The following is a 19,130-nucleotide window of genomic DNA, read 5'->3' as shown; positions in this document are numbered from 1 at the left end:
ATGTTGGATCCCCTCAGTCTGAGAATATGTCACTGTGTGTGTGAGTGTGTGGTCTTTGGAGGGTCTTATGTAAGATGTGTAGAACATATTTAACATAAATACAGCCGTCCAGCATAAATCTATATTAATTTTACATCGGCTAAATGCTGACAGTGGCCGTAAGAATCGCAGCAGAGTGATTTCAGGGTCCAGATGATCAGAACACATCCAGACAGGTTGACACTGAGTGAATGCACCATCAAACGTGTTTACCCGGATTTAGTTTCAGTACTCTGTGTTTGCTCTATGGATTGTATTTGCGCTTGTGCATACATGCATGTGTATTGCCTGATATTGTGTACTTTTACTGTGAAATTACACTCAAAGCAAAGCCTCTGATCCCAGAGGGCCAACACAGCAACTCCCTGTGATGCAGTAGTTGCGATGAGCTATAAATACACTTTACTGTCGTTAGACGGCTCACAGCACAGCGACACTCTAATCCCACATGCGCGCCTCCTTTCCTTTATTTAATTATTGATGTTTTTATTTGTAGGGTTTGGCAGCGGCCAGCGCCAAGATTTTAGGAGAAGCAGACAAATATGAAATTCCAAAATCATGCCGCTGTTTGTGAAAATATAAGAATTTGATCACAAAAAAAAAAAGTGTTAGTGGCAGCTCTCTGTGTTTGCTCATGTGTCCACAGTGCTCTTATTTTAAATTGGATTATGTGTCATCTATCTCAGGGGTTCCCAGAGTGGAGGTCAGCCACACATGGGGGCCAAGATGATTTCCTTTAATCAGGGGTTGGCTACATCAAAAAATAATGATTAAAAAGGTTTTGGTGTCTAAAGGAGAAAAAAAAAACACTCAAACTACTACAAAATGAGTTACCATGCTGCGTGGCCCTGTCTTTGCCTCTGTGTGTTCCATTCATACGCTTCAAGCGTGTCCAGTCAGAAAAGAAATTTCAGCAGCATTTTTCAGCAGACAGCATGTCAGGGTCTGCACTGCTACAGTCTACATGAGCTGGATGTCAACTAGAACTGGACTGGATGGCGGAAGGATACAAACACAGAGGAAATTTGAGCTTCTTAATCAGCGTCCTGACCACCGTCATCGGCCAGTCAATCAGTCGCACTAATCTATCACGAGTAGATACACACTTTCCCATGCGTTATCTAGTAAAGCAAATGTAAAGAACCCTGTAATAAATCCACTCCTCATGAGGATTATCATCTAGATTATAGTTGAACTGTGCTGGGTTAAACTGAGAGAGGTTTTATCTGCTGAAATTCCTATGTATATGATGGACCTGGACCTGAGAGACCAGGTCCATGAGCAGGGTCACTAATGGACCTGGACCTGAGAGACCAGTGTGGTGTTTGTTTAGGGCACAGGAGTGTTCGGAGCACAGCCAAGTGATCCTTCATCAAAGAGATAAATTCAGTTACTGAAAACATCTCCAGCCAGATCTGCACAGGATGCACTCACCTTGGTGTCAGCGCCTCTCCTCATCAATACACTGTAAATGTACTTAAACTCCTTCCCTTTCCCTCAGGACGGCCAGTCCAGAACAATCCGCCAATTCCAGTTCACTGACTGGCCCGAGCAAGGAGTGCCAAAAACTGGAGAGGGCTTCATCGATTTTATTGGACAGGTGCACAAAACCAAGGAGCAGTTTGGACAGGACGGACCAATCACTGTACACTGCAGGTACCGGCAGAAATACTGATGGTGCCCTGTCAGAAGAAGAGCTCGTTTCATAATTGCAACATCACTTCAATCATATGGCAGCAGAATTCTGCTGAATTACATTGAATTTCAGAATATCTGAAGTACTAAAACAGTTGTGTGTGTGTGTGTGTGTGTGTGTGTGTGTGTGTGTGTGTGTGTGTGTGTGTGCGTGCGTGCGCTCCTCAGTGCCGGAGTGGGCAGGACCGGAGTCTTCATCACCCTCAGCATCGTGCTGGAGAGGATGAGGTACGAGGGCGTGGTCGACCTCTTCCAGACTGTGAAGACACTCCGCACCCAGCGGCCTGCCATGGTGCAGACTGAGGTAACAGCAGTATTACTCATCTGTAAATCCTCCGAGTGACATGAAGGCTTTCCACCTCGATGTAGTTTATTTTTGACATTTAAATTTTGATGCAGTTTCAAGTGTCATTCTGTGGTGAATGTCATTCATGCTCCACTAAATCAAAGACTGAACACAGAAGCGTCTCTTATAAGGTTTGAAGGGTGAATCAGAAATCATAGTAAATACAGCTGGTGTCAGTTGGCCTGCCATTAACAATGATGCATGCGCCACCGTCGCGTCTGTCAGCGCCGCACTCACAGGAGTCGGGCGCAAAGATGTTTTTGAAATGGCGGCATTGATGTATTCTGGGGGTGAGAGTCTTGTTTTAATGCCAGTTTAGTCCTACATTCAAATGCACATTCTAATAATTTCACTTGATTCCCCAGCATCCTCTGAGGCTTCCTCGGTCAAGTCTTTCTCTGATAAAGACGGGAGTGTTTTAATGACTTGGAGTGGTGCTGCTGTGTGTCCAGCGGGGCTTCTAGTCCGTCGCAGTCGGGGTGCTGAGGGAAAGTCAGTTTAAATACTGCACTGATAGTCGTTTTTTTTCTTTTTCTACATTTATCTTAATGGCCAGGATCATTTATATTTAATAGTTGCTTGTCCTTTAGCAACCAGACATGAAAAAAAGCTTCATGATATTCTGAAGTGAGTGTTGGATGTAGTTCTGTAGAACGTAGCAAGACTTGTTCTTGAATAACCCCTAAACCTGCAGCTGTCTTAATGATGAGTTTACATGCAGCGTGTCTCACCCGTGTGTGTGTGTGTGTGTGTGTGTGTGTGTGTCTGTGTCTGTGTCTGTGTGTGTGTCTGTGTCTGTGTCCGTGTCCCAGGACCAGTACCAGTTATGCTACAGGGCAGCATTGGAGTACCTGGGGAGCTTTGACCACTATGCAACGTAACCACTCTCACCGAGCAGCCTCCCTGGTCAAACCTCTCAGGAGTGTGCCAAGTGTCCCATCTCAGCCACCATCCACTCACTTGACCCCCTAAAACCCAACCCCTCGCAGCTACCGGAGGGGAGGAGAAAGGGACGCGCTTACAAGACCCCGCCAATGGGTTCAACCAATCACAGAGATCCACGCCCACTTCACCAACCACATGAGATTTTTGCTTTAAAGATAATAACCGAAACATTTACAGACTGACAAATATGACAACTCTTGTACAGATGCTACGGTGCAGACGGCCGCGGCCTCTCTGCTCCCTTCACGCCGATCCTCCCTGATTGTCAAAGGCTACTGGTAGCACTAAGAGAGCTTTCTCTCTGTTTCTGCTCATTTTATTGTCAAATATTATGATTCATTTTGTTCAATGTTATGTTTAGTATACTTTTTGTTGTTTTTAATAATCATTTTAACTTCAGAAATGTCTTCTGTCTTAAACGGCCCTGCCTCGGGCATGCATTATTTTCATAATCGGTACTTTTTTTATTATGTTTATGTTTTTATTTGAGGGTACTTTAGCACAAGGGGCATGTATTTGTAACATGTTCCTAGATACTAATACAGGAGGACCACTGTTCTCTGAGCTGCTGTCACATTATTGTTTTGTTCATATATTTGTGTCCTAAATATTTGGTCTTAGTCAGTTCAACAACATAAAAGATCACGTTTTCACGGTTCTAAAAAGTTGAGAAAATTGATTTCAGAGCACAACGTCGTCCCTCTGTATACATGGTAGCTAGTTAAAAAAAGCAAGTGAATTAGCTAAGGAGAGACTAAATCAGTGTACAGGAATGGAAGCACACGATTTCTACGTTATCTTTCTTTTGTTTTTCATCAGAAGCCTATGGCACTGAGGCCTTCATACTCCACAGCGGAGAACTTACCTGAGGAAAGCAGACTTTTATATCCAAAAGGGAAAGGAAAAAAAAAAAAAACCCTCCCTGATCTCTGATAATAGTTGCTCTTCAAGTCCCTCCCATCTCCTCGCTGCCCATTATTCCGGTGGTAGGTTTGCTGGAGTTGAACCTAACAGAGCGAAAAGGAGTAGAAGTGGTTTCACCCGGGCTGAGGAGTGGAACCATCAACGCTGGCACCTGTACAGAATCAACCATTCCTACCAGAGGGACAGAGACTCAGCCCTTTGGACTGAACCTGATATTATTTTATACAGAAATAGAACTATAAATATATATATATAATTATGATTGATTATATATATGTACAATTACACATAGATATATACACAGCTTCAAAAGTATATTGTTAAAATGATTTACTTCTGCTGATCTACCAACCCTAGAGACGCTGCAGACGGCCTGCTGTCCTAGAGTGTGTATTAATGGAAACACCGTTGTATCTACTGTACTACCATAGTAACTTCAACATCTGGTTGTCCGTCTAAATGAGGAAAAACAGCACAAGCCCCCCCACCCCCTCAAAACGGACTCAGCGATGTCATCCACCGCACCACTCGAGCACACATCTTCTCCCACACAAGCCGCAGCAGGAGGGGGGTCTGACCCGACGCCTATAGGTGGTGGTGGTGGCGGTGGAGCAGGAGGAGGAGGAGGCCACGGTGGGGTTGTGTGCGTGTGGAGGGGGGGGACTTGAAAACGCTGGCGAAAAACAAAAATGTTCATTTTTACCTTGTGAATGCTTAGTGCTGTAGGGGTTCGATCTGTTGTACACACAGTCTGTTTTCTATTTGTTGATAAAGAACTGGAATTTAAAAAGAAACTGTTGATGAAAAAGAAAAAACATTGATGTTAATAAAGATAAATAATTGGGTTTTTGTACAAATCCTTTGATTGTGAGGTTCTGTTATTAGAGTAACCATATTTGATAGATTTCACAATGACAGTATATCAGTTTTTGCCCGTATCAATCAACAAATGTTAGCCCCTCACTTTCACATAGATTCACCATGAGTTTCCTCCTTGTCTGCCGTTTGTCTGTCAGCAGGATTACACAGAAATTATGAGGCTATTTTTGATGATTTGGAACAATCTATGACCTGTAGGGTTCATATATATATATATATACATACATATATCCACACACACACATATACATATATATATATACATATATACACTCACACACACACACATTGATGTTTTCCTCCTCGTGGGTCGATCAGATCCAGCTGGTCATGGTGTTGTGTGGAGACAGTGGCCAGTTTTGATATTTTGCCGTAGAACATGATGTACAGCAACATAATGTATCGTAATTGCGTTCTCCAGCTCCACCTACAGGATACAGGGCTTGATATTTGCATCCATTAGTCTTCTCCTTCATGCAAATCCCAAATGTTATCAGGTTTCACCCTCTCATTGTGCAGAACAGACCCACGCTGGTGCACAGTGTGTGTGTGTGTGTGTGTGTGTGAGAGAGTGAAGGCCCACTCATCGCAGCTTGTTGGGTTTGGCTCGCTTTGGCGGAGGTATTCTAGTTTGTCATGCTTTCATCTTTTACTGTTCTGGTTGAATGTCACGGCTCTCATTGTGTGTTTTAGTTCTAACAGTAGGCAGCTGTTTTCAGAGCGAACTGCTCTCTGCAGCACTGGCGCTGCACCAAACCCCAGCTAGAGAGCACTAGATCTCTCCCTCCTGCCTTCTTCTACATGTGTGTTTATTTCCATGTGGGTGTGTGCTCATCAAAAAGCAACACATCATCAACCCACTTAGCGTGTTAAATCACAGTCGGCTTGTCATGTAACAGCAGCACAGATGAGTTTTTGCATATGTATGGTGTTAATTATCATAATCATAGAGAGAATGTGAAATACAACGTGGACACACAAACGCGCTGTGCGCTAATATAAAAGATTTGTTATTGTCTTCGATATATGAGGCTATTAGGAGAACTGTGGTCTGCAACAACAAAAAAAGAAAATGTTGTGAAATATTGAACAGCAGCAGCGAGATCCAGTAGAAGATGACTCACTGCAAAACAAAGATACACAAACAGGATATAAAATAAGATTTAAAGGTTAATTGTGGTGTTATTAATGCTGCTGAGTGTTTGTGGAGTTGTGAGAGCAGCAACATCATCATTTGCTTTGATTGAACTTCACTGCAGGAATCCAGAGCTCTGCTGAGGCCGCTGCTCTTTGATGCCGGTGCGATAATTCATCAGTGGGGTTCTATCGACTGTCACTTTCGTTTCTCTCATTTATAACTTTTGGGTTTTTTTACATGCCGTTCTGTGTTCTCTGAGAACTGACTGACTAGTTGTGGTTCTGCTGCCCAGAAATGACCCAGTAATCAGCAAAGTTAAGTGATTTAAACCTGAATAATCAGGAAATTTACAGGAGATGTTGATGTGTTCATTCCTTATTTTCGAGCTCATCCCGGCTCAGCTCCATTCTCTCCCTAGAAGGAAGTGGAACATGAGTTGTTCAGCTTGAGGATTCAATCCCTGCTGGAGGTTTTGTTGCCAGTCAGAACAAGCGCAGTTACATCAGGCACACTCTTAAGTTTATAAGTATAAAAATGTTGCTTTTGGTTTAATAAGAGTTGACTGATTTATCTGTGCTGTAATTTTTTTTATTTTTATTTCAGACCTTAGAACAAAAAGCATCTAGAGAAATGTCCACAAACAAAGTTGAGGGTTGCCACGGATAAAATTACTGACCACAAACTGGTGCGTGAGTCTGCAGAGTTTCTGGACAGGAATGATAGACGCCGCCAAAGTGAGACAGATTGATCCACTGCTGTCTGGAATATTTCTGAGGAAGACACTCAAGGCCTGCACTAATGAGCTGTGCTCGTGGCAATGTTACTTCACTTCGGATCCTTGCAAAGAACTTCCTGAGGAACTGCGGTGCTGTGCCAAGCATCACAAAGAGTTGTGTGAGGTGATGAAGTTTCATAGTTTGGAGGTGGTTCATAAAGCTCAGTGTTCTTAGGAGACCTGAGAAATGATCAAACAGGACCGACCCAAGAGGATCCGGTCCAGGAGGAACCCTCATCGCCTGCCCCAGTTTGACACATTTCAGCCCCGATATGCAGACGTCAGCTGTAACGATGGGTCCTTCTGTGGTGTGATGGGTGCTCAGGTGAAAATGTGCAGCCGGTGCATGAAATCCCAAGGCGACTGTGTACCTGAGTAGAACAGAGGGAATAGTTTGAGTGCTGTGCCAGCTCTTTGGCCCTGAACACTTGGTTTAGGGGCATCAGTGGGGAGGGTGAGGCTGCTACAGTGGGGATCAGCATCGTGATGGACACCGAGGGAGAACCTGAAACAAGGAATTTTTTTTTTTTTTTGCTTCGAAGTGCAGCAGATATCCCAGCGCTGGCAGGTCCGCTGATGATCGACAGTTTCTCCTGGGTAAGATGTAGTTTTAAATCACGGACAAATGGGGGCGCCATTTAGCTGTGATCACGTCTGTGTTATTTCAAACTGACCTGCCATGTTCCATAGAAAGAAAATGCATTTTATAGACACAATTAGCAAGAGCTGCTTCATGTTATACAACCAGGGTGTTTAACTGCTGACACGACTCTGAATCAGCTCCTCTGTAAGCCGAGTGGGCTCTGCACCCCCGGGGCCCCTGCTCGTCTGGTCACAACTGCAAATTGCAGTGTATATTTGTTCTCGTGCCAGGATGGATTTACCTTGTAACCAGCTCTCAGAAAAAGACATGTTGTCTTTCAAATATGGAAAAGCCCCACAAACACATGTTTAGATTTTGGTTTTCTAAAAAAGTCGTTTTCCACTCGGTGTGATGACATTTGGCTGACAGCTACTTGTCCAATCATCAAACCACATCTTGTGCAAGATAGCGCAGCAGTCGTGCTTCACTTCCAGCCTTTCTAATGACACCTCAGCTGGAACACTTATGTTTATACTGTTACTGATTGAGGGCTCCCTTAAAATCTTGCCCAGATCTAAACAAAAAGTGTTTCTTCACTCATCCACGCCCATGTGGAAAAGACTCACTCCTGCAGCAGGAGACTTAATCGTATTCAATTTAGAAACATACGCTGTTGTTGTTTTTTTCTCATGTAAACGCCGGATGTCAGACCATCCTCATGACTCATGTAATCTTAGCTGTTGAGTCAAACTTGGCTTTGTGTACAGATCAACTCTTATTGTCTCTGACTTGATTTAGCAATTAGCAGCTGTTGCCCGTTCGACAGCGCGGGCTGGTGGACGAACGCGTCAGACATCTGTGAACAATATGTATAGAGTAGAAAAGTTCCTGCCTGATGTCAGGAAATGTTTCTGTGCTGATTGTTCCTTTTCAAGGCTAGAAAAGCACGATATCCTCCGCTAACTGGAACTCATTATGTTTTACTACATAGGCTCCCCAGTTCAGTAATTGAGGGGTATGTCAAACAAGTTAGTTGTAATAATTCTCACTACTTTCTAAGATTTTTTTTTTTCTTTTTTACCGGGGAGACATTTGAGTATATTTCACCTGCTTACTGTCACCAAAATATTCCCAGCTTGACGAGCTCGGTCTCCTGATTTGTAGCTCGGTCGTAACCTCCAGGTTGTTGCTGCAGGATGAAAGCAAAAAAAGGATAGATTTTTGTTGGCAACATTTCAGCCTTTACATGAAATCTCCACTTTCGGTCAAGACGATAACAACCTTCAATATCCATCAATACACACGTTTTGGTGGGAGACAAAGCGAGAACAGCGGCTGGTATTTCTTTGGTATTTCTCTTTTCTCTCAGTCAACACGGAAGGAATTTCAAGACCTACAAAGTTCGCCGCAAGTCTGCTTTCGCAAAGTGTGATTTGTGTATAATTTGGCTTCAGTGTATCTGTGTGACTCATGGAGTCAGAATGAGATATTTGTTAGCAAATAATTTGCTTCCTGTTGTGACGTACATTCGGTTGCTCCGACACTGAGATCTCTGCTTTATTTCACTGTCTTTTGGCCTTCGGAACCTTCAGTTATATTTGGATCGTCTTTTACTTCCAAACACCACCTGAAAAACTCCATGTATCTCCGGCGTCTCTCCCTCATGTAGCAACTCTCTGAACGGGTTGGCCTTTGTTTATACACGACTGACCCTACACACCTGACGCATTTCCTCCAAGATGGAGTATTTATTTAGAGTGCAGTCTGGAGTGCTTGATACCTTCCAAAAGCACAACCATCTGCTCCTCATTTGCCGCTTGAGGCTCAAGGGCTGAAATACTGGTTGGAGGCACTGTGAACATGAGATTCTCAACAACAGCACCCCGGGTTTCACCCCCGGCCAACTGTAGATTAAATCATCATGAATACCTCCGCTGTGATAATTTCATTTAAGTGGGTTTAGTGTTGTCTTATCACCCTTTAAACCAATTGCGCACTTTCTTAATTCCCCTTAAAAGATTGGAAGACACTTGCTTCAGCAGAACCCTCTAAACACACTGATTGCAGGCTATTACCAATTGCCCGCTTAAGATGGCAGACTCTCTTGCAGCAGAAGGTAAGTGTAAGCCCTTGCTCAGGCCAAAGCATCCTTTAGTGCTCCTGGAGCTACAGCCTGGGAGATTATCATGTCAGGAGTAATCCGACTCGGCCCACAAGCACAACTATGGAGGAGGAGGAGCAACAGTTGAGTGGGGGAGGCAGGAAGAGGCATCAGAGAAGCTCTCTGCTCCACTTACGGTAACCACGCTCTCCCTCCTCACCCTAACCCATCTTCTCGACCCGCAGAGTTCCCCTCCCTGGAGCTGAGGAGAAGACCTGCTTCTGGAGAGAGGGTAAGGAGATGTGCGTGATCTTTGCTGCAGCTCTCCTGTGTGGAGATAAACTGATCTGAGGTGAACGGAGACACAGAACAGATGGAATAAAAGTTAAAGCATCTGCAAGACCTCTGCTTGTTCTGTTTCAGGTTCAGGTTTGTGCACGAGGGGGGGCCTGAAGATCTATATGGAGAAACATGATAAGAAGAATGGTTTTTGATGTGAACCAGATGCTTTTCTAAACACTTTCCTCTTTTTTGAATGGATCAACCTGAGTGCCATGAAGCTCTCGCTTACATTCAGAGGAATGTTGACTTTGATTTTTGCCACCTGAAGCAGCTCTGTGGAGGAGCAAAGATGATAAAAGAATAAGACATCCTGGACCTGTATCAAGTCAGGACAGCTCCCTTACTTGTAGGCACAGGGAGTTGGGATGATTTTCAGGGGAACAAGCAGGAGTGTTGCCTACGCTCCTCGCCTGTGATGATGATGATGATGATGATGATGATGATGATGATGATGATGATGATAGTGATGATGATGGACTTACCCAGCCAGCACTTGCCTGTGGAGGTCAGCTGAAGACAACGCCACACAGCTAAATCTGGATTAGCCGGCCGAACGGTAAGGACACCACATCTTCTTTTGTTAGTTTAAGCCGGCGGCTTATGGGTGAAGGCGTTAGGTGCCGCTGACAGGGGATGCCTCACCGAGTGTTTGAGTGGCAGAAAACACACGTTGGATTATCTGTATCAACAAGCGGCCCTCGCTGGAACCACATGTCAGGAGTACACAGCCGCCTGTCACGAACTGTTTGCTACCGATTATAGGAACAAGAGAAATACCTTGCTGCTTCCCTTGTCTTGTAGAATTTAAACACCCTTTCAACATGCAAAGAAGGAATATTTGCTTTCTAACAACAGGGTTTTCCTCATTAGCATCATGCTAATTGCTCTCCAAATAAAGGGTCTTATGTGCAAAAACTGCAATTGATTATCAGAAATATTGCAAATGAACAATTCCTCCTCACTTAGTAGTTATTTTAAGAGGATGACATTTTTTAACTTCTCTACCTTTAATATTTTAAACTAAGTGTTACATCTAGTCGCTCATCTGTAAAGATCTTGGAGAGCAAACTCACCCTGGTCATTTTACTGAAGTGACGATCCCCTAACTAAGCCCGTATCATACGTCGAGATTATACAGTATCTGGTGATAGAGGTTAAGCCTGAAGTTCAGCTGAGCCATCCAGCTTTCATAACCTGCTGAAGCTGCTCATAACTGAAGCGAACTCAAGAGGAAGCTGAAGCACCAATCATGACCTCATAAAATCAATGTACCTTACAGATAAATAAGCATTTAACAGTGTGGAAAAAAGATGAAGTTCGAATGAAAATATCATGTTTCCAGCCTTTCTGCCTGCTTGTGCTTGCTTGCTTGCGTCTGTCACCTAATTCAGCACTCAGTGTGTGCCAGATGGACATCAACTTTTTTGTGCAACCAAACATGTGTAACATGGGTTTAGAGGCGATGTCGCTGTGTCAAAAGAGGATCCACGGCAGACAGATTAACTTCCAGAATAGCAGTGCTGAGATTTAGAAAGTAGCCAACATCAATCTTACACATAAATGATGAAGGCGAAGCGACGATTCGCCGCCAAGCCTCATTTAACTCTTAAAAGCTTGGCAGAAGCTTGACTCAGGCCTTCTGTAATAGCAGGGCAGACAAAATGGGACATCTATAGATTCACCTCATTAACGTCACCCTACATGCAACAGGTTTGAGTCGTGAGATTACGTGCAAGGCGCCCGGGTCACTGGATTAATCTGTATAAATCCGTAGGACATGATAGTAGAGATAAAAAAAAAATGGAAGCTGTTTAACTACTCACCTACATCCTGAAGATTAAAAGGGACAGCGCATGTGTAAAATTACCACTTCTATTGGCATTAACCTCCCTCACACGTTTCCCCTCTTTTACTCAATAATGACCAGCAGCTTTCTGACTAATGAGGAACAGGCTTGTTTTAATTATCTTCTGGTTATGAAGTGACAGAGCGTGAGCCAAGCGTTGCCCAGCAAAATTACAGCAGCGTCAGGCCTAAGCCTTTTTCAGTTGCATTAGAACCAAGGCTGGATTTAGAACAGCCAATCCTGGCTCAGAACATCCACTTGATTTCACAGCCTCTCTGCCCCGATGCCAACGCAACCCGTCAAATCTTGACTTTTCCTCTTCACCTATTCTGACAGAAAGCAGGTTTTAGGAAGAAGAAGAAGAAGAAGAAGAAGAAGAAGAAGAAGAGGAAGGAGAAGAAGGAGAAGAAGAAGTGTCTTCTGGTGCTTTCTCAGTGGGCTGTGCATGCTGGCCTAACCCCTGAGTTAAAGGTGTCTAATGGATTAACACACACACACACACACACACACACACACACACACACACACACAGAAACAGCAAGACCTCAGCCACCAACACTGCAGCCAGGTGTTAACCCACGTGACTGCAGATAAAGCCGGCAGGCATTAGTGCTAATCCCGCCCTGATCTTTGGAATACGTCCCTATTACCTCTCCAAGCACTCTCTAGCTGTCCCTGGGCCTCCTGATGCTCACTTAAGAGGGAAAAGACAAGACAAGGCCTCCCTAGGACTCCCTAAAGCACCTTGTTTCCTTGCAGCAAGAGTAGGTGCCTTTCCTGCTGTTTGTTATGCTCCTCTGCTATCTTTTCAGCTCAGGTATTTACGGGGTGTGTTCAGAGTATAGAGACAGACTCACATGGGTGGAGTTGAGCTGCAAAACACAGCGTGGTAATAATGATCCGTACAGTGGCAAATACACCATGAACCATTAGTACCCGTCGACACAGATGAGCTATCAAGAAGCAGCAGTATTATGTAGACTGGATTACCAGGCCTTATGTGATGGTGCTGCTGGGAGCGTGTGTGCCCGCCCCAGAAGTCAAGAGGCTGCTGGGACCACAGCGGAAGCTCGGACTTTGAGCTGGTCTCTACGCACGTCTGTGTCATATGATGTGGCAAAGATGATAAACCGTGCTGCATGTGCATGTGTTTACGCCAGTGACAGCGAAAGGAGATGAAGAAAGAGAGAGGAGTCGCTTGTCAGTTGTAGGAACAAATGCAAAGAGAGTGGCGGAACATAAAAGTCCGGCACAAAGAAGCTCTTCATTCATGCTTGCTGTGATCTTCTCTTGATGTAATTATGTCACATTGGTCAAGAGCCAAGTGAGCTGACAAGAGGCCCCCGCCTGTCTGCTGCTTCTTTCAAAAGTGTGCCCCTTATCGTCTTTTTTTCTTTTTTTAATTTTTTTCCTTACACATTTTCACTTCATCCTCTACATTGAGAGTCTCCTTCTTCTGGCGTTGAAGCCGAAGCAGGACATGCGTGCCATGCTGATGCAATTACGTTACTGCCAGCTTAGCAGCAGCAGCACGGCCGCTGACCCAATTATTCCTTGAAGACATCAATTTTATTGTGTCTTTTGAAATAATGCCATCTTTCAGTCACAACAAGAGCTCGGTTGAGGATCAGGCTCCCCCTCGTTACACGATGCATGCATTGAGAATACATAATGTCTCAGGAATGGCTTTGACAAACTTGTGAATTCTTGGCTTTGCTGTTCGCTTTCATGGTTTGCCTCAAACATCTTAATGATTCACTGTTTCCTTCCCTGTTGGTGACATATGGCTGACAGCGAACTTTAGGTGTGTTGTTCCTCACTTACATACCATATATTCACCTCCTCTTTCACTACACACACAACATCTCAGTGGCGACTTTCTCCTTCTTTTCTCCTCTTGAATAGACGATTTTCTCCGTTTGTTTTGGGCCTCGCATGTTTGCCTGGCCTCCTCAAACAGCAGCGTGCACGGGCTCATCGTCATGGGCTAGACATGCTGCAGCTCTTTCACTTCTCTTTGCTGCTCATGTGTGCTTTTATGTCGGGATGACTTTTCCGTCTGCTGGAGAGTCTCTGGGGTCTCCACTATATCCTCTGTGTTGCTGCTCGCTTCTGTTTGCAGGAAAACAGCAGCGTTTGTGCTTTCAGGAAGTGGACCACTCAATCATGTCCCTCTGTTGCTTTCCTAAGAAAACAGCAGTGCCCCTTCCTCCTATCAATATCTGTATATTTATGTTTGTAGCAGCAGGGGCCGGTGGTAGATATTACAAGTCTGAGCTGATTAATCATGTGTGACAATCCGAACTAGCTACAAAATGCTCCTTGGCACTTTTATTGGTGCCAATTGACTACAGATGGGACTAATGTGTTTCTGAGTGGCGCAATTATGTCGATCAACATGTCTTCAGAGACATGAGATCAGAGTTTGATGACCAGACTTTGTCCAGAGTCAGCGGCCGAGGATCACTTACTTTTTTACGAGTTAATTGTTTTATCAAGATGAGCCCACGAAGCTAACAGGCCATTGACACTGATGGATAGAGGCAGTGTGAAAACTCAAAGGCTGAGTAATTCTTTTAAACAGAACTATTAATAGAATCGAAAACAATGATTTCATCCTTTGCCATTTACAAAAGGCTCTTTGTGAATCAAGATTTTCTTATATTTAAAGCGGTCAAATCCAGAAGAGTCTGAACCAAGCGAGAATTTCCAGTGAGGATCGATCATTCGTGTGTGCTGATTACAAATAGAGTTCAGACACATAAAACTGGCACATTCTGCAGCCGCCTCGCAGTTGATTTACCTCGGCTTTGTCAAATGAGGTTGCTAGCTGAAATGTTTGACTTTCAAATGAGTACTGTGCTGCCCTGTTATTGTGCAGAGGCTCCTTACAACGTCAAGCCCATATGGAATTATGAGTGATGAGTCAAGCCGTGACGGACAGGACTGGTTATACCTGTTTATACGTTGTTTATGCCACCATATTGCATGTCTGCAGCTTCTTTATATTTTCCGCTCTGCAGCAGCCAGAGTCTAAATGTGCATAAAGCTCGTCTTTATTGTTTAACTTACTCCAACAAGTTCCACCAAAACATTTTTCACAGACATTTTTCACAGATGCACACCTTTTTTTTTTGGTCCTTCTGCAGGAGCAACTCACATGCTTGTAGTGGAAACTTATAGAGGGACTCATTTGAAATGTTTGCGTCAAACTAGACAAAAATATGAGACACTTTCTCTCATTGTAAACAGTCCGGGAGCCTGTATATGTACACTACAGAATCCAGTCTGGCAAAACACTTTGAGGCCGGTCTGGATTTGCTGTTAGTCACTTCCAGTCTACCATTTCCTGCTCCGTGGATCTGTTGAGAAATACAAAGCAGCAAGCTTGTAAAGCTTCTGAAATACATGTGGCATGACAATAATGAAAAATATCTGATATGGTTCCTGTAAAAGGAAGGGTTCTATAAGAGAAAACATATGTATGTACATTCACTAAGGCCTTGTTGCAATGAAATAGGTTTATTTTTTCAAAATGAAACAAGGATATTCCCATTCACAGCAGGTATTTCTATAAACTTTTAGGGGGTAAAAGGTCTCAAAACTCATCTAAGCAACCTTCAGTCCAAATAAGAAGCTGCACTTGTGTTTGCAGCAGGAAAATGACTTTAAGTACACACTGTACTCTCAGGTGTCAGCAAGTGATGTCGAACTCACAGATCATGAACCCACTTAGAGTGATAATGAGCTGACAGCAATGTTAATGCAGAATCAGAGAAAGCAAACCGTCTGTAAAATGAAAGTCCCCTTAGAGAAGGGAGGTGGGTTTATGGAAGGAGACAGAAATGTGATGGCACAGTTAGACGATTGTTCTGTCTGCTTTAATGTGACAAGCTGAGGAGACGGCGGATGTGACTGTCACTGGTGTGTTTGAACATGTCTGATGACGGCGCGTTCTGCTTCCCTCCGCAGAGTTTCAATGCTCCTCTACGTTCTAAGATGAAGTTATGGAAAGGTGCTACTTTTGCCTTCATGCTCTGTGGCGCAGCCCTGTCCATCCTCCTCGTTAGAAACATGGCCTCCATCGGACAGTTCAAACCAAAGACAAAATACCCATACGCATCCTCATCCTCCTCAAGATCAACCTCATCACAGTCACCATCCAAAACCGCACCAACCTCATCCTCATCCTCAGCAGCGCTGTCCAGGTCCATGGGTGGTCTTCAACGGAGAACACGCTCGGCGGACAACATGAACTCCCTCCTCTCAGAGTGTAAGATGAACCTCCCTTATCTTAAGCTTTCCATGTCTAAGATAAGGCGGCGTGTGAAAGGTTTGCCGGGGTTCACACCGAACACTTACCGCCCAACTGTTGTTTGGAATTAAATTAACTGAACGTACATACATGGCTGACTGAGAGAAGATTTTGCTGAGATCAAAGTTCAAAACAATAAACTGTAACTATATAAATGGAACATTAATCAAGCCTCTATACTAACATTTATACAACACAGTCCCAGAGTCATGCAATCCTAAGGTATGTTGAGTACAAGTTGTTAAAAGAAAGTTTTAAATCTCCTGTGCAAGTAGCCGGAGATAAAAACTGCAGTTATACCAGACAAAAAAGTATAAACAGAAACTGGAACTGACTTTTTTGGGAAATATGCTTTTTCTCTACCATGACTGTTAGTTGGCTTAGCACAGTAAACGGCTGTGGATGGACAGTATAGCATAGCAAGTCATTAAAATCAAAAAGTAATCAAATAAATGAGGTTCAGGATCTTGGTTTGTCCTCTTTTACAAGGTCAGCCATAATTAGTAGCAGCAGTCTCTCTTCTGGTCTACAAATGTTTTGTTGGCTGAAGTTAGAATGGGGCTTGAGAAAAAAGGCGTTCCAGCGATGTATCTGAGCCTGAAATTACAAGCCCTCTGAATTTTAGGTCACAAATGTGATGCAGAGCCCAGTTATATGACTGCAGGTGAGGACTGCTTTGCAGAAAAGTGTTTCTGATGACTGTGCCGACCTGTTGTTTTTATTTAGAACAAGGCTCTGCTCCTTGACGCACATCCAGACAGTCCACTATCAACACTGCAGTCACAGGCTCATTCTCCCTTATCAAGCAAACATCCAACATTTGGTCAAAAACTCCACAGTCCCACGCCTTCCGTCTTCGACAGTTGCTTGCTGTCTGATTAATCTAAAAACAATTTGGCCCAAGGAGGAATTCAAAGAAAGTTCTTCTCACCATGAGAATGGAATTAACACATAAATATAACAAAGAACTGGCTCGAACAATGACTTTCGACAGAGCAACGCTACATCCCCCATCCACTACCATTCATTCTGCTAAGCTAACACACACACACACACACACACACACACACACACACACGCGTGCGCGAGCACAGGAGAGAAGTGTTTTCCTCTACTTGCCTCACTCAGAGTAAGATGGAACATCAAAGTATCTCCCAAAAGTCGGCGTGCTCCTTTAATACCATGGTAGAATAAATACGATTCCAGCTGGTATTACCAACACAATGAAACTGACTTTGATCCAGAAATAACAGTTAAGTGTCTTTCTATGAAATGATTCTACATGTTGAGACAGTGAGCAGGTTGCAGCAGGTTTCAAAGTCTCACACTCACCTGCAGTCAATTAGCACCTCCTAGCTCGCTGGCTCTCACCTCCACTCTCTGCTATTCTCTTGTTTACACCTGACAATCATCGCCGTCGTCCCGCCAGCTCGGAGTCTCTGAACCCTCAGCCCGGACGACAAATCCAATTGTTGAGCTTTACTTCACCTTTACTGCCTGACTTAACATGTTGGTTTATGTCCTCTCCTTTAGTTTCCATGATGTTCCAGAGCTTCACGGAGGGTGAGCTTCAGCATGTGGTGGACACCTTGCTGGACAGGAAGAGACGGAAGAGTCGGCGCCAAGGAGACAGCCAGACCCGAAGGACTAAACGAGCCCGGCGGCCGAAGCCGTGCTCTGTTAGGGAGCTGGAGCTGACTGTGACTGAACTGGGTCTGGGCTATGACAGCGATGAGACAGTGCTGTTACGCTACTGCAGTGGCAAATGCACAGCCCACAGGCGCAACTATGACATCACCATGGAGCACATGATGCGGACAGGCTTCAAGAAGAAAGGCCGCAAGGACAAGGTCAGCAACGGCCCCTGCTGTCGGCCCACTGCATTTGAGAAGGACTTTTCTTTCCTGGACAACAGGAGCCGCTATCACACAATACAGAATATTTCAGCGAAGCACTGTGGGTGCGTATGACCAAGAGAAACAGACTCATCGCTTCTTCATGCTGCTCAAAGTCTCTGATGGACGAACTCAACATGGAGGCCATTGAGAGACAAACTGTGGAATATAAAGGAAGAGGATTATGGCTGCTGCACGGCGGCCTTTTTAAGAGACGTTGAATTTTTTGGGGCGTCCGTCACATGTTTGGACAGCATGTAAAGAGACACAAGCAATGGCTGTTAATATGTTTTTATGATCTTTTCTATCTGTGTAGTAACACTGTCAGCCGTGGTGTAACGAGGACGTAGCAACATTGTTTGTGATATTATATTTCAGTAGTCGTGTGATTGACCCATGATGAAGTCGACGAGTCATGGTGGAATAGATTATTGCTGTTACTGCACCTCCTTCTACGGTGGCTGAGAGAGCTCAAAACACTGCAACTTAAGAAAGAAAATAAACAAACAAACAACCAAGAACAAGAAGAAAACATCTTTAATGAAGCTGCTCACAGGCGAATCCAGTCAATACAATACAACAAAATACAGAAAAAAGCTCCATATTCAGACAACACAACACCTCACAAGAACCAAACAACAAATTGTTTCCAGAGGACACTTAAAAGTGATGACCATGTCCGGACATGCTTCTTTGTTTTTTCTTTTAATTGTTACCACACTTTGTGGCTCCTGTAGTAATTAATGTTGGCTTAGAGATGTTGGAAAATGAGCTAAACAGCAGATATCTGCGATAATATTTAAATCATGTGAATACACTTTTAAAATAAATGCAGACACACTTCTTAATTTAGCTCAATTTGCAGCACTTTTCTGAAATGTGTTGTGTTCTCTGACTCGGCACAGTATTCAGTCCTGCGTATGTTTGCTTGAACTCGCTTGTGTTAACACCTACAATTCATTTGGACTTGTAGCTATAGAACGAATATATATATATATATATATATATATATATATATATATATATATATATATATATATATATATATTGACAGCAAAAGGACAAAGTTAAATGAAACCCAAAAGAAAAAAAAATAAACAAAAATAACAAGATAAAATAGTGTCAATAAGCACAACTGAGATGATGTGTTTGTGTCATAAATATAAATTTTGCATGAATTTTCTTTGCTTTGAGCTCTCTAGGCTGCCGTATCATACCCATGGGTGTTAACTCCAGAGAGTAAAAGTCTTGTAGTTTACATTATTATAACATTAAATCACCTCTCTGGCAAAAAATAAATAAATTAT

General features: G+C 43.6%; 2 protein-coding genes and 1 long non-coding RNA gene across 18 annotated transcripts in view; 2 read left to right on the top strand and 1 right to left on the bottom strand.

The window, feature by feature from the left end:
• The window catches only part of ptprfb (protein tyrosine phosphatase receptor type Fb), a 172,001-nt gene extending 167,212 nt beyond the window's left edge, over positions 1-4,789 (top strand). For all 13 annotated transcript variants that reach the window (XM_086204218.1, XM_086204216.1, XM_086204223.1 and 10 more), the window contains 3 exons: positions 1,541-1,695; positions 1,903-2,038; positions 2,893-4,789. In XM_086204218.1, the coding sequence (XP_086060344.1) occupies positions 1,541-1,695; positions 1,903-2,038; positions 2,893-2,961 (360 nt within the window). In that variant the 3' untranslated portion in view covers positions 2,962-4,789. The remainder of the gene's footprint in view (positions 1-1,540; positions 1,696-1,902; positions 2,039-2,892) is intronic.
• Positions 4,790-6,661: 1,872 nt separating this feature from the next.
• On the bottom strand, positions 6,662-10,040 carry LOC147261917 (uncharacterized). The gene is made up of 3 exons (XR_015115895.1): positions 9,622-10,040; positions 8,432-8,513; positions 6,662-7,112 (listed from the first exon to the last, which is right to left on the bottom strand). It is a non-coding gene; the product is annotated as an uncharacterized LOC147261917 (long non-coding RNA).
• LOC147261916 (uncharacterized) lies at positions 9,584-18,799 on the top strand. Of its 4 annotated transcripts, XM_086204210.1 has the most exons (5): positions 9,584-9,717; positions 9,849-10,323; positions 11,950-12,084; positions 15,586-15,886; positions 17,462-18,799. In XM_086204210.1, exons 4-5 carry the CDS (start codon positions 15,613-15,615, stop codon positions 17,896-17,898), a joined length of 711 nt encoding a protein of 236 aa, XP_086060336.1. In that variant the 5' UTR covers positions 9,584-9,717; positions 9,849-10,323; positions 11,950-12,084; positions 15,586-15,612; the 3' UTR covers positions 17,899-18,799. The 4 variants fall into 4 exon arrangements, with proteins under 4 accessions (XP_086060336.1, XP_086060338.1, XP_086060337.1 ...); XM_086204212.1 differs by lacking the exon at positions 11,950-12,084; XM_086204211.1 differs by having other exon boundaries at positions 9,631-10,323.
• Positions 18,800-19,130: the final 331 nt, after the last annotated feature.

This window comes from Aulostomus chinensis, chromosome 5 (assembly GCF_037954235.1).
Source record: "Aulostomus chinensis isolate RoL2024-O1b breed Wild chromosome 5, RoL_Achi_v1.0, whole genome shotgun sequence".
Classification (NCBI taxonomy): domain Eukaryota; kingdom Metazoa; phylum Chordata; class Actinopteri; order Syngnathiformes; family Aulostomidae; genus Aulostomus; species Aulostomus chinensis.
This window is presented reverse-complemented; position numbering and strand designations above follow the sequence as displayed.

Bases quoted from the DNA above. Each gene is read 5' to 3' on its own strand.
- LOC147261916 (XM_086204212.1), top strand. From the start codon at position 15,613: ATGAAGTTATGGAAAGGTGCTACTTTTGCCTTCATGCTCTGTGGCGCA. The intron at 15,887-17,461 runs GTAAGATGAACC...CCTCTCCTTTAG, and splicing joins GAACTCCCTCCTCTCAGAGT to TTTCCATGATGTTCCAGAGC.